The 15,908-nt window shown below is 38.2% G+C and overlaps 1 protein-coding gene across 7 annotated transcripts in view; it reads right to left on the bottom strand.

The window, feature by feature from the left end:
- CNOT2 (CCR4-NOT transcription complex subunit 2) overlaps positions 1–15,287 on the bottom strand; it is a 117,141-nt gene extending 101,854 nt beyond the window's left edge. For 2 of the 7 annotated variants that reach the window (XM_059080242.2, XM_059080238.2), the window contains exon 1: positions 14,880–15,287. Coding sequence is in view for 2 of the 7 variants with exons in the window: in XM_059080237.2 (XP_058936220.1) it covers positions 14,880–14,884 (5 nt within the window). In the remaining 5 variants the exon portion in view is untranslated. The remainder of the gene's footprint in view (positions 1–14,879) is intronic. The other 5 variants (XM_067009751.1, XM_067009750.1, XM_059080243.2 and 2 more) reach the window with 4 other exon arrangements.
- Positions 15,288–15,908: the final 621 nt, after the last annotated feature.

Here is a 15,908-nt window from a genome sequence, read left to right as displayed (position 1 = left end):
TATGTAAGATCATTTTACATAAAGTAAAAGCCAAAGACCTTATGATGGCTTTACAAAATCTTTCCTAACTTACCTCTAGTCCCTGCCTTTTCTTCACCCATCTACCACTCTTCTCCTTTCCCACCACACTCCAGCCACATAGACTTCCGGCAATTTTTCAATCATAAGACATCAAATCATAAAACATCCTCTCCCAGGGCATTTGCTCTTGTTTTTGTCCCTTCCTGGAACCCCTTCCTCCTGAATATGCATAGGATTGCTCCCTCACCACAGGCTTACTCAATCACTTTCTAGGGGAGGACTTCCATGACCAATTTAAATCTGAATCCCATACATACATCATACTCCTTTGGTCTCTTTCTCTCCATACCCTTACCGCCATTAGCCAAACAATGTTTTATTTTTTACTTTGTACACTATAATTCCCTTAGAACAGTGCCTGACACATAATAGGAGTTAAACATTTGTCAAATGAATGAATAAATAACACACAAAGTATCTAATAAAGTACCTAAATCTTACTTTGCATACCCTCCACTAGCAAACCACTTACTCTTTTCAAATTCATCCATGGATATCAAATTGCCCTCCAGACAGCATAAGCTTAAGAAAATAGTAAAAATATAATCTGATTTTTGCATGAACATAACATCTTAGCTACATTTTTAGGGTTGCCACAGTATATTAGACAAAAATCTCCTACAACTTTCACATTGTTACTTTAACCTGTTTAAACCACTTTGTGGTCAATTTTGGTACAGTACCACTATATGTTTGCTAACTTCATTTATTTGTGTAATATTAATTATTAGTTACTTTTTCCCACAAGCCACAGGATGCTTAGAAAGGGACCACCACCAGGATTATAATTATTTTACTCTTATTCTTATTATTACTGACAATAAAGAATATGAACAGAAAACAGGTAAAACACAAACACAATAAAAAGATTCACTCTTCAGAAAAACAAAACAATTCAACTTTTTTAATTATAAGCTTACACCTTCAAAATTTAGGACAATTTTTTTTTTTACACAACTATACTATACTCAGTTTCACTAACAATAAAGTAAAAAAATAATTCACACATAGCTGGTGAGAATGTAAACTGGCACAGCCTTGCTGTAAGGCAAGTAAATATTAAAAGCTTTGGAAAATAACTTTTCATACATTCAACAAATTTGTCAGACCCTATATAAGGCTTCAAATACTTAGTAAATAAAACTGACTTGATCCCTTCTCATGCTCTAGTGGTGGAATAAGAGACAAACTGTTAAACAATGATTAACTGTAATAGATGCTAAAGGAGGAGGGACCTACTTAAGAAAGGGCAGTTGGGGCTTCCCTGGTGGCGCAGTGGTTGAGAGTCCACCTGCCGATGCAGGGGACACGAGTTCGTGCCCCGGTCCGGGAGGATCCCACATGCTGCGGAGCAGCTGGGCCCGTGAGCCATGGCCACTGAACCTGCCCGTCCATTTATGCTATAGGCCGAGCTAAACGCTGTGCATATACTGTCGTCCACTCCTAACAATCCTGAGATAAATATCATTATTATACCTATTTTACAGGAGAGGACACTAAAGCTTGAAAAGTAATTTGACTAAGGACACAGCATTACTTAATAAGTATTGAAAGTACCTCTAATACTTTAAAATAATTATACTTACAGAAATGTTTTTGAAAGAAATAACCAAATATGTAAACAAAAATTCAGGTACAAAACTGTTCATCACAGTGCTACTTATATAAGTGGAAAATCAAAATAAAATTAAATGTTCAATAATAAGGAATCATTAGGTCAGTTATGCTCTGGCCATTCAGAATCATGTTTTGGGTAAATATTAAATGACACTGGAAAATGCTTATGATGTAAATTTTAAAAAAACACAGAGATGATAAATTAGTAAGTATAGCCCAATTTCCCTATTACAAAAATTAAAAGAGTGGTTGTCTGTGGATGTTTTATCTTTTATTTTTTTAAAGAAATTTATTTATTTATTTTATTTTTGGCTGTGTTGGGTCATCATTGCTGCGTGCGGGCTTTCTCTAGTTGCGGCCAGCGGGCGCTACTCCTCATTGCAGTGCACGGGCTTCTCATTTCAGTGGCTTCTCTTGTTGCGGAGCACAGGCTCTAGGCGTGCGGGCTTCAGTAGCTGTGGCACAAGGGTTTAGTTGCTCCGGGGCATGTGGGATCTTCTTGGACCAGGGCTCAACCCCGTGTCCCCTGCATTGGCAGGCAGATTCTTAACCACTGTGCCAACAGGGAAATCCCTCCTCTTATTTTATACTTCTCTTAATTTTCCAAATTTTCCATATTCATTTTTGTTACTTTAATAATCAGGGAGAAAAACCAAAAGAGACTGGAGTGCTTTTAAACACACACACACACACACACACACACACACACACACACACACAATGGAAACAACAAAAAATGTTTGCCCAGGTTAAGAGTCTTCTAGTTTGCAGGACTGCAAGTCATTTTTATTTTCTTCTTTTCCTCATCTTTATTTTCCACTTTTTCTGTAATAAGTTTATGCCATTATTACTACTTTTTTTAACCACAGGCTCCTTCAGCACATAACTTCACATTTGCTTCAGCCATTCAATAACAGTATTATGTCCTTGGTATGCTGCAATAATATATATCTGTATTCAAGAATCCAAAACTACAAAATAGGTAGGTTATAAGAAAATCATTTCTGGGACTTCCCTGGTGGTGCAGTGGTTAAGAATCGCCTGCCAATTCAGGGAACACGGGTTTGAGCCCTGGGCCAGGAAGATCCCACGTGTCCTGGAGCAACTAAGCCCATATGCCACAACTATTGAGCCCGTGAGCCACAACAACTGAAACCAGTGAGCCTAGAGGCCGTGCTCCACAAGAGAAGCCATGGCAATGAGAAGCCTGTGCACCGCAATGAAGAGTAGCCTCCACTCGCCGCAACTAGAGAAAGCCTGCGCACAGCAACAAAGACCCAATGCAGCCAAAAATAAATAAATAAATGTATATTTAAAAAGAATAACATTTCTATTACGAGTCTTCCCTTTAAAAAATTCAAATCTCCATACATTAATTTGAATAATGTTAGAAATCAAAGGAACGTTAACTGTCCTTTTTCTGTGCCAACTGATAAATCAGAAATAAACATTATTTCTGAAATACTATTAAAACTAATAGTCTAATTTTGCAAAAGCAAATACATATCTTTACCATGTCTTGGGATTTCGGCATGTACATTATTTGCCCAAGGCTGGCATATACAATAAAAATAAAATCTATTTAACCATGTAGTTCAGGATGTAGACTATTCTGAAGAATGAATTCTCTAATGACTTCTAGTTAATTATAGCACATTAAGTAAAAAGCCTTTGGCTTTGTAAACTTTTCTAAAATGTGCTAATAAATCATCTACTTCTTAGAATAATAAACATAGTGGACATAAATCAATATTTGATGCCTGAGCATACTGCTGTACCTGACAATCATTATTCATGATTACAACCATCAAAAATTATAAAGGGGGCATATCTTGATCAGGATCTGAAGATATGGAGGAGTTTATTTTATAAGTTTTATATGTAAGTTTTAGATAGGAGTTGTCTTTGCTCCATTTAAAATTATTTGCCTTAGATATATGAAAAAATGGAGGAGCAACCTGAGAATTGGGGGTGGCAAGTTTCCAGTTTCTAGAGTTTTAGTATATGTTTTTAAAAGGAAAACATATTTTACTTGAAAGCAACTTTTTAAAATAACAATATGAGATTAATCACAATCAGCAGAACTCACAAGCACATACCATCACAAACTAGATTTTTAGAAGGGTGACATGAAAAGCAATGCCTTTCCCTTCAATACACAATCATTTTCCAAATTCATTACTCTGTGATTCACTTTCCTTACTTTGCTACTGCAGCTACTTAGTACTATTCTACTTTCCTTATATGGTATTTATTTTAATGCTTCAAAAAGCTCAGACCCAAAAGATGTTTAAAATTATTCATACACATTAAATAATGCAAAGAATATACAACAGTTTAAAACTACTGCACTGACTTCTCAATGCTCTAATTATAAATTACAATGAATTTCATTTGTAGGGAAAAAAGGCATGCATGATGTTCACAAAAATATGTTTGGCTAACAATAATAAGGAAAAAGAACACAGGTTATAAAAACAAGGAATAAATCAGAATATTCAAAATCTTTCACCCTTAATGAAGAGGGAATGAAGACAAGGTAGACCTCCTGTTATACACACTTACAAAGAAAGTATCAGGAGTTCATCATGCAAAAAAATGGGCAAGTATTAACTGCCTACTCTGAGACATAGCAGAATCATTTTTCCCCCGCACTCTTCCACGCTCCCCACTCCAATAACCAAATATTTAATAAAAAAAATGAAGGAAGGGCAAACCACATGAATGCAGCAGTACCACAAGGTAAATTGAATGAGTGAATGAATTAATGAACCACACAACTTAAGAAACTACTAGTTTCATTACAACCACTAATAATCAGGACTCATTACCATAATACTTTCACATGCTTTACAGTTAGCCAAACATTTTTGCTTTCAATATCTCCGTTCTCATCAGCAACATTAGGAGGTATAAATGACTAAAAAGCTGAGGTTCTCCAATACTAATCTGCCCAGGCACATAGCTAACAAATTCATGGAGCCCAGACTAGAACCCATCTTCTGAATCCAAGTGTGGTAGTCTTTCCAAAATAATATACTATCCCTCCATTAAAGATGAGCACATGCTCAAAGGTAAATAAGTGACCTTTCTCAACTTCCAAAAAGTAAATCATAGGTGCTATATTAAGTATTTCCTCTGAACTTCCTCCAGAATTCTGAAATATTTACTCTGTATAAAGGAAAAGAGGAACCAACATTGCTAAGAACCTATTGTCAGGTGTTTTGCACTGTATTTAATCCTCTAAATAAGCCTAAAAGAAGATATTTTAATTTTAAGGAAATGGAAACTAAGGCATAGAGAAGTAACTTGCTATAGATAACCTAACTCAGGCTGTAAGTGGTAGACACAGTCCGAGTCCTAAGTCAATGCTCTCCCCAAACAAAGGAATTATTAAATGCCTATTAGGTGCCATGCACCATGACAAATGCTTCAGATAGAGCAATGCTAAAATGTATCTATGTTACCCAAAATATTACACATAATACTTAACACAACACCATCTAAACAAAATTCCTCGTAGGAAAAACATGTCTAGACTGTAAGAACAAAACTGCACTCTTGTTTACATTTATAAATTTGATACAAAAAAAAAAAAGCATGGTGTACTCTATGAAATAATTGTGGCTAATTCTCATTTGCCTCAGAAGCTCATATTTAAGTGGCAAGTCCCACTCCAAAAACAAAAGCAAAAAACAAACAAAAACATCCACAAGAGCCTTTATTCCTAATATCAACCTTATGAGATAAATAGTTACTTATCCACATTTTTCGAGTGAGAAAACCGAAGTTTAGAGAGGATTAAGTCACACAGCTAATTAAAAGCATAAATGGTGATTCCAATTCAGGCTGGTTAGTACCAGAGACTTTAACAAAATCATGTGAAATTCCAGCAAAATATAACTCCCTTTAATACGAAATAGTTATAATGAGCTCCATTTTATTCAGTCAAAAATAAACTAAACAATTAGGCAACTTGGGCAGCTCCAAGTCATCACATAGAATCATTAACTTTTGCTATGAAAAAGTGGTATATAATGCATACTATCAAAGTAGTTATTTGCTCAAATTGCATTCTTAGGGAATCAATTCTTTTTATTTAAAAACATTCATTTGGGCTCTTTTTTTTTCAATGTCAGAATAAATAATGCTAGCAAACTAAAATAAATGCACAGTTGTTATGTACAGTATTTTGAAGAACACACCTCAGCACTGCAAAATATGCACTGCTAGCAATATATTATAGGTATAAGCTCCTAGGAATGATTATATTGCTAATTTAGATTATTTTGGTATTACTCTAATTTACTGAAGTAATGTTAAATCTCATGCCTGCAAATAATGTCAAATAACAACATTCAAACTCTGCCTGCCCTAAAACTTACATAACAAATTCCACCATTAACATAAAACTTTTCATTATGGGCATTGGTTTATATGTATAACAAGTTCTCTGGAAGATAACAAACTACAGAATTCCAAAGTTCTTAATAATTAAAAAATCCTGCCAATATGAATACAGAATAATTCTATAATTTGTCTAACAGAGAAAAAAAATCCTTCAAAAACTTTAGAAATACACTAAAGCATCAAGCTTGTAAATTTAATTATAAATCGTCTGTGGAATCTAAAATTTCCTCCTGAAGCACAAATCTGATTTTCACTCACATTGTCAAAAAGAAATTGGTTAATTATTCCTCATCATGTAAAAAAAAAAAGTCTCTCACACTATGGCAAATTCACTCCCTCAGTCAACTTCTCATGAGGCCGCAGAACTGCATCAAGAACGAAAGGAGATTACTGTGCCATTCTCTAAATCCAGCCTAGTCTTCCAGACTTTTTGTATTTGCAATGCTGATTCCGTATACTCCCCTACCTAAGTGAACTCCCAAATCACCCTTCAGAACCCAGTTCAAACATCACTGAACTGAAACCAACTCTTTAACTCCCTCAAACAAGGTTGTTCTACTCTCGCATGTACCCATAACATGCACCACAAAAAGTGAACTTCAAGAATTATTCACTGCATCTCTGTGTATGGCACATAGTAATATTTATTGAACTATACAAGGAAATCTAAGTAAACATGAAAATCACTACCGATTAATTTCTTAGAAAAATCTATCTAAAATATTGCAAAAGCAAAATCTTTTAGAGGTTTTGATAATTCTATGCAAACACAAAGAAAGTTTTAAGTTTACTCTCCTTTATAATTTTCCACTAATACAGAGCTACCCCCCCCCCATGATCCAGAAAACATCATGGTCTCTTAAATGAAAAATAATTCCTCCTCCCTATAGCTCTTCATAAAATGTATTATAAATTACTGGGTCCATCACATTTTCAGCAATTGAGAGACAAAGATTTACATCTTAATCATCTCTTTTTCTTTTTCCCTTTAGAGTTTACCCTATTTATGCAGAAAGCACTAAGTAACTACTGATGAAATTCCTGTTTTCATCAAACATGAAAAACTTGCCTCCATCTCAGGGTCTTCTAGTCTTTCTGTCTGGAAAAACACTGACCCAGATTTTTGCATGGCTTTCTCCTTTCTCAGTTTCTGCTCAAAAGCCACCTCCAGAGAGGTCTTGCCTTCATCACCCTACTTAAATAGTCTCCTCCTTCCATTCCTAACCAATTGCTGTACCCGTATCCCCCTTTATTTTCTTCATCACAGTTGCCACTCTCTGAAATTGTGTTTACTTGTTTATTATCCGTCTCCCCCTCTAAGACGTTAGCTCCATGAAGGCAGAAACTTGTCTTGTTCACCATCATATATACCTAGCACTTACAGCAATGCCTACAAGAAAATAAACACTCAAATTATTAAAGGATTTAGTTAAAAGTGTCTACTCAAAAACAAGCAAGTTCTATGAACTTTCCATCTGCAGAGAGAAGAAAAAGTCTTCACTTTCAAACTATGCTCTGAAACATCTTAATAGCAGTCAGAGGTCAAATTCCCTGAAGCACTGGACTATATATAATTGTTTTATACATACATATCTATTTTAGATGTGTGATTCACAATCATACATAACACAAAAGTGCATCATATATCAAATTTAAAATTTGAAGACTGCTATCTCTTCCATCAGGTTAAATAGTTTTGCTGTAGACCTCAAAGTTTGGCCTGACATGTCTATGAATATATGTACAATTTCTCTTAAGTGTGCATAGATTAAAAAGTTTCTACAGCTCTGAATTTTTTCTAATCTAAGGCCAGACATGCTCACTCACATAAAATTATAAAAACGACACCCCTAAAGCACTATTCCATGCACTACTAAATCAAGACAAAGTTAGCACATGACCTCAAAATACAATTGTGCAATAAGTAAATGTGTAAAATGTAGTATCTGTAATACAATATTATTACTTACTCTCACTATTACACAGGATTATCACTAAAAGTTTTGGTGTTTCTTTTTTTTTTTTTTTTTGCGGTACGCAGGCCTCTCTCACTGTTGGGGCCTCTCCCGTTGCGGAGCACAGGCTCAGCGGCCATGGCTCACGGGCCCAGCCGCTCCGCGGCATGTGGGATCTTCCCGGACCGGGGCACGAACCCGTGTCCCCTGCATTGGCAGGTGGACTCTACCACTGCGCCAACCAGGGAAGCCCAAGTTTTGGTGTTTCTTGATGAATATGTTTATCATTTTTTAAATGTGAGCAGCTGTTGCATTCTCCCAGAAAATCAAGTTTGAAACACAAATTTCCTAATACTTCTCTTTCAAATTTCCATATTAATTTAATTAAATGATCCTGAATCTTCAGGATGATCAATGAAAAACAAAAACTTTCTACTTACATCTACGTAATTTGATAAATCAGGATTTTCCCTAGAGTAGCATTAAATTAAGTGAGGAAGACACTATATGCTGAGTCTAATCTAAGGATAAAATGGCCTTCAAAATTCCCATTTACTAATTTTCATACTAATCAAACAGTTTGATTGTTCTATCTTTATGTTAATGTTAAAATTTAACCTTATTTTAAAACTTAACATCAAAATGACAACCACATAAAATTACGATGGTGTAATATGGAAGTGCTCTGCAGGCTGTAAAGCATTTTTTAGGTATGTGTTAAGTAGTAAAATTAAGTCAAAAGAAATGAGGTCCTTTGAATGGCATGGTAAACTTACTGAATATTATTATTTTACTAATCTATGAAAGACTCTTTTACAAACAGAAAATTAAGTACAAAATTTGCATGAATAAGCATCGTAATTTACAATGTAAAAAGTAACACAAAAACACATTCCTGCCAGATATGACACAAAACCAAATGTTCCTCTCGGAAAGACACTGTATTACATAATCTGTCATTACATTTTGTCCAGATGCTGATACAAGATGGAGTAATGTTTCAACATCCAAATATATAAATGGAAAAATGTTATATCAATAAGTTTGAAAAAATGCAAGTGTACTCATTGTTACCTAAAGTGCCAGAACACAAAATTTCCTCTTGCTTATTTTATCATTCCTTGGCAAAGTAAATATGTACTGTGCATGCATTCTCATCTACTTTCACATAAGGAGAGACCTTTCAATTCACTAAAAGCAGAGAAAAAACTGACGTTCCCAGTACTAGAACAAAGTCTCTTTTAAAATAATATACTGTCTGTATCTTCAGTAGCTTTTAGTCATTAAAACGTCAATGGAAAAAAAAAAAAAGTCAATGAAAAATACGTAGGCAAATGAGACATTTCTAAGATCTTAAGTCAAATGTTTAGCATCTTGGGACTTCCCTGGTGGCGCAGTGGTTAAGAATCTGCCTGCCAGTGCAGGGGACACGGGTTTGATCCCTGGTCCAGGAAGATCCCACATGCCACGGAGCAGCTAAGCCCTTGTGCCACAACTACTGAGCCTGTGTTCTACAGCCCGCGAACCACAACTACTGAAGCCCACACACCTAGAGCCCGTGCTCCATAACAAAGAGAAGGAAAGGCAAAGAGAACAAAGAGAAGCTGGAGCACTGCAACGAAGAGTAGCCCCCCCCCCAACAAATAGAGCAGCAAGGAAGACCCAACGCAGCCATAAATAAATAAACTCATTTTTTAAAAAGTTAGCATCTCCACTAAATGCAATTCTGTAAGTCATTTACTGCTTTGATTTCTATAGTTCAAAAAAGGGACACAAAACTGGTGCACAATCTCTTATTCAAGCCCTTAAAGGCCACGTATTTCTCAGAATTGTAATTTGTCAGATTTTAAAAAGTTAAGGTAGTATATATATTACATATGACCTAACACCTCCCAGGGTGGCCTAGACAGCCCTTGCCATCAAATACATTAATATTTCTGCATAAAAACAGAAAATCAGGTTAACAGAGATAGAACATGATTAGGCTACCAATTTCAGTTGGAATTTGCCTTCACACTGCTTTTTTAAAAAGTCAGGGTTTTTTTTTTTTTTTTTTTTTTTTTTTTGCGGTACGCGGGCCTCTCACTGTTGTGGCCTCTTCCGCTGCGGAGCACAGGCTCCAGACGCGCAGGCTCCGCGGCATGTGGGATCCTCCCAGACCGTGGCACGAACCCGTGTCCCCTGCATCGGCAGGCGGACTCTCAACCACTGCGCCACCAGGGAAGCCCAAAAAGTCAGTTTTTAGAGCTTTTGGAAATTTGGACAGCCAATAAAAATATATTAAATCATCTCATCCACTTTTCAGAAGGAGAATGGTATTCAAAAACTAGAGAACTACTTTGCACTAGGCACTAGGTCAGGCACTGGGAGTAAAAAGGTGGGGGCCAAGGGGGAGGACATAGAATCTAACGTCAAAAAGCCCAAATCTAATAGAAGCTCACGGTTAAGCAACTGTAAATATATTATGGGGTAAACACAAAGTATCTCCTTCAACCAATGACCTTAGCCATACAAAATACAGCAAGAAACAAAGATCTAAACACTGCCAGAAACACTTTGTTACTTACATCCTTCCCTCAGTCCTGTACTCACTCCACACACATTTTTCTAAGAAGCTGGTTATTTAGTTTCCCATAGGTAATTAAGAAGCAGCTGTAAGACACGATTCAAGGAAGTAAAGGAATGCAGGATGCCCTTCTTCCCGTACCCGTACCCTTTTCCAATCTTGTTTCCGACCGGTGGACTGGGAAACAACACATGACAGCACTGTCAAATGACAATTTGGCACCAGTTCAGTTTATTGCATATTTATTGATAACCTACTAAGTATTATGCACTTAGAAGGTACCAGAAATGTAAGTATAAATAAGACAAAGCCCTACCTATCAGGTGCTTACAATCCAGTGGAGGTTAAGGTGGACGGTGGGGATGGACAGTAAATTACAATACCATGTGACACATTCAATAACAGAAATTTGAAGAATAAAAGCAGTACAGCAGAAGGATTTGGGAAATCAGGAAAGGTTTCTCTAAGAAAGTGACACCAGAGTAGTTTTGAACGATAAGAAATTTGTCAAACAACAGAGAAGTGATACTAAAAATACCACCACCATCCCCTCCAAGCCCAGCATAAAAACATATGCATGAAAGCAAAAAAAGGGAAAACTTTCAGTGTAAGTGGCAGATATGTCCAAAATATCTAGCTATATCTAAACAGACTTAGGTCCTTGGTGTAAACATATACAAAATATTAAAGTGTGTCCAGAAAAGGAAAATTATGTTTTTTCCTCTTAGAAAATTCATTTTGCATTTCATGATTATATAAGCTATGTGGCCTTACCAAAAAATAAACATTGTAAACCATTTTATTAATGCATAATGTAGCATACTCCCAAGTGATAATACCAAGAGATTATCATCTGTATTTCAGAGAACAAGATGTCAGAAAAAAAATATTAGGAATTCTTTTTTCCAAGTCATTTCTAATAGTATAGACAAAGTAAATAAATAAACAAGCCATATAAGCATGACCTGTCATGAGAGGAGTTTTAAGAGTTTTAAAAAAGGATGTCAAACAGAAAAACTAAAGCAACAAGAAAAAAATATATATATATATAGTATTTAAGTTGAAGGAAAAGTTCAACGCACAAAACCAAGGTAAAAATTACAAAATGATTTTAAAACCTTAAAACCCTAGTGTTCATTCTATTTGTTTTCGAAGGTAGACGTTCTACAACAGGCACCAATTTTAGTATAGATCTTTCCAAAAATACCTAGTAAAAGTCACAATGAAATTCAACTCCTCTAAGTATTATGGGTAGAAATCATCCATAGTATAAGAACAATCACATGTATCATCAACCAGAATGATTCCTGTCACAGCACTAGATCCTTTGATATCAATATTGTGATACCAATATTGCATGTAATTCTATTCAAACATTACAGTGCAACTCAGATTAACTCTGCTCTAAAACTGCCCTACCTGGTACCTTGGTTTCTTTTGCTTCTTTGTGCTACAAAATCCACTAGAAGTCTAGGTAACAAAATCTTATTTAGTAGTATCTTTTCTGAAGATTGTATCACTGTTTGCATAAATTGTCCTCAAATGCCTATTAAGCAAGCACATGGAAAGTCTGCCTTTAAATATGTAATCATCACAAATGAACTTCTTACAGTTAAAAATGTTGACAATTAAAAAATACTGTTTAACACTGCTTTTTAAAGAGCAAAGAATAGTTAACTTTTTACCAATCTAGTAATGTCTAGTCATTATTTCATATTTAGGTGTGAAGCATACCTTTTCTTTATTTTTCTGTATTATTAGAAAATCTTATGAAGCATATTTGTGAGTAAAAAGGGTAAAACTCTAACTTCCCTTATCTGCTGAAGAGATAACCAAAACAACTGGGTTAGAAGAACTTCTAATGAAATCTACTCAAAAATCTAAGAGTTTATTTACTTTTGAACAAAGAGAATTTTCAGATTATAACTAACTGTGAAGTACCTATGAAAAATCAAAAAGTAACTTAAATATCCAAGGTTATTAAGTAAAAACACAGGTAACTAGTTCTCTTGGGGAGGAATATCATTCTGAGGTTTATCTTCCAAGATCAAGCAGTACTTCGAAATGGAAGGGAATATAAATCACTCATGCATTTTGTCCTCATTTTTCTGCCATATAAATTTACTTTAAAACTAAAGTATTGTAGAAACTAAAAATCTTTAAAAGGTTGTATTTCTTGCTTGGTTAAATGTACAGGCAATTCTAATTCCCCAAGAGTATCAGATTAGGCTACAGATATCGCTATACAGTATACTTAGAATAGAAGGGTTCTGCCAACAAATGATGCTTACATTAATTAGAATGCCAAAAAATTTGAAAGTTTCTCAATTCCTATCTAAAATACAATACAAAGTAATCACAGAAGTCACTGCAATTCAAGCCCTCAGGAAAAAAAATGAGAGTAAAGAATCTTTTAAAAATTAAATGAGGATCTTACAAAGTCAAGAAAGAAGTGAAGTTTTGTCTTTATTTTTTTACATGCACTTTGTATTTTTCCTTTAGATTTAATATTACAAGAGAACTACAAACTGAAGCAGAGTTCAACATACAAAGTTAATTAAAGATCTTGGTCCATTAAGAAGTATTTCAACGAAAAGAGATCTGAATGTACACATCAAACCACCTGAATGTAGCCATTTAGCCATTTCAGTCCACTGTGATTCTTAAGCAACCCTTTAAATATGGGATACAATTATCTTCCAAAATTGCAAAAGAGATGTCTTCACTGGCGTCTGGGAAATAATTTGTCAAATATACCAAGTATTCCCAAACAACAACATAAACCCGGTATGTAAAGAGATATTTTCAAATTTATAAGCCCCGCCCCGCTACTTTATTACTTCCACTTATGTTGTTTTAAGAGGTAAATAATGCTGTACTTATAATTCTAGAGGTCTAGAAATTCCTAAAATCAAGCATGACAGAAAATCTGTTCAACTTTGAACTCTAAATTCAAGGATGGACTCCCTCGTGAACAGATTCTAACTAGGTAGTTCCTACCATTTCGCCAAGAATCTAAGGGTTGATATCACTGTACTTAATTATTAGAAACCGTCCAGAAGATTAAGAAAGGACTAGGATTCTTTGACCAAGCGTTTTGAAACAAAATGTGTTGCATTCGGTCTTCTGGATATTGAAAAGTGAAGGCATCTCCTAAGATTCGAAGGAAGCTGATGTTTAGGTTCCTTTCAAGAGGGTGGTACCCGTATGTAAGACTTTTGTAGTTGTAATATCATACCCACAGTGCCTGGAATAAACGCAAATTCTAAGACCTTGGAAATGTTCTCATAAAAGGAAAAAACTCGTATTCGCTAAGGCCCATAGTTACCAAGAGTTTAGAGGCTGTCTCTCCTAGACGGACCACAGAGCCTAAACTAAGAACTAGGAGCGCCTCTTTTAACCCCAGTCACTTGTTCCGCGAAACTTTTAAGTTAGACCCAAGACAGCAAAAGGTGGAGAGGCCCCGGCGGAAGTAGAAACCTAGGGCTAGCAACTTCACAGACAGAGGCGCCTCGGGTTCCTCCGCCGCCCCAGGATTCTCCGGACTCAGTCTCTACCAGACGGAAGCTTCACCCTCCGGGTACGGAAGCAGAGGAAGCATCCCAGTTGCACTCTTTCTCTTCCACCACCCATAGCCTTCTGTACCCAAGGGCCTGGCAGCTCCTGAGGCCCGTTAGCCAGTCCAGTGTCCCCCACCTTTTACACGTACATACACAGAAACACACATAAGTTGCAGATGATGTGCGTGTATTGAGACAATGTGAAGAGCCAGAGACCGCGGCAGCTGCCAGGAAGGCGGCAGCGCCGTCTAAAGCGGGCCCGGGGTCCTCGGCCACCGCCGCTGCCGCCTTCTCTTCTTCCCCAGGAAGCAGCGCGGCGTAGGCTCCTCCGCGCTGGAGGAAGCCCGGAGGAAACCCCAGCGCCAGCTGAAGGGACCGGGCCTAGGATCCAGAACTGCCGCTGCAGCGACCCGACTACAGCGACGCTTTACGTCCCGTCCACCACCCTCCCCATACACACCCCCTCCCTCCCTCCACCGCCACCCCCCCCTCCCCGCCCGCTCCGCTCTCCCTCTCTCGATTGGAGCCGAGACAAAAGCAACGGGAAGCGGCGGGCCGGGACGCTGCCCGCGGACCCCGGGCGCGACCGGCCCGGCCCCGAGGCATTCCCCCGCCTTGCGGGGGCCCCGAATCCGCCGCCCCCGCCGCGCGCCCCACTGCCAGACTTCCGAAAATTTGCCAAAAACTCACCGCATGAATTTTCTTGTCCCGCGGATCCAAGATGGCGACGTATCCACCGCGGAGGCTGCTGGGAGCAAGACCTTTACCCTCTGACCCCCGCCGTGACCCCCGTCGTTCCGACTTCCCTCGAGGCGGCGGCGGAAGGTGGGAGCGGCGATTGCCGACGGGACAGAGTTGGGGGTGGGTAGACCGCTTCCCGCGCGTTTGAGACAGGTTGGGGAGGAGCGCTTCACTCCCGTACCTTTTTCCCCGCGGCCTTCACCGTCTCTCTCACCGACTCACGGGGAGGCTTGTAGCTTCTCCGCAGTCGTTACAGCGAGTAGGGCCTCTGCGGCCGCTACGGCTCTCCTGGGGCCGGGTTGCTTCGCAAGGACCACGGGCCCTAGGTCCGAGGAGGACCGCGGGCTCCAGGGGCGGGGAATGGTGAGGTGGCGTCGGTCCGCCCTCCCTGGGGACGCGGAACGTGTTTGTGTTTGTGTTCGTGTCGGACACTCCGCCCCCCTCCACGTCTGCCTAGTCGCGGCCCCACCTAGCTCCCGCCACCTGAAACTGATCTGGTCGCTGTCCCCTTTTCTTCACTCAGCCCCCGAAATCTCCGGTGCTTGTTCACGCACTTCCAGGGACCGGCAGCACGTCACCATCACCTCTTGAGAAGTGAGTTCCTCTCAGCCGAAAACCCTTGGTATTTTCTACTCATTCCCCTTCCTTTTTTGTTGTTGTTGTTTTTTAACTTGTCGGGAGGGAGCATATTGGGGAGCAGGTTTTAAAAATACTGTTGGGTGAGGTTTGCTGAGTTAGATTTATAGCACTTTTCTCGCTCCCATTCCCCAATCCCCACGTAAGCTGGAGTGACTGCCTGCGCTGTCACCAAGACCGTTTGAAATTACGGTGGCTTTGGGGGAAACTTCAGAAGAGTGAAGTCTCTGCTTCCCAGAAAAATAATTGTCACTCAAAGTGAAATTAATTTTATTTTCTTTGAAATAATAAATCTCTCTCTATTCCTTTGTGTATTGATCAACTCTTCCCTTTTTGCTTGAC

Source organism: Kogia breviceps, chromosome 12 (genome assembly GCF_026419965.1).
Source record: "Kogia breviceps isolate mKogBre1 chromosome 12, mKogBre1 haplotype 1, whole genome shotgun sequence".
NCBI lineage: Eukaryota > Metazoa > Chordata > Mammalia > Artiodactyla > Physeteridae > Kogia > Kogia breviceps.
This window is presented reverse-complemented; position numbering and strand designations above follow the sequence as displayed.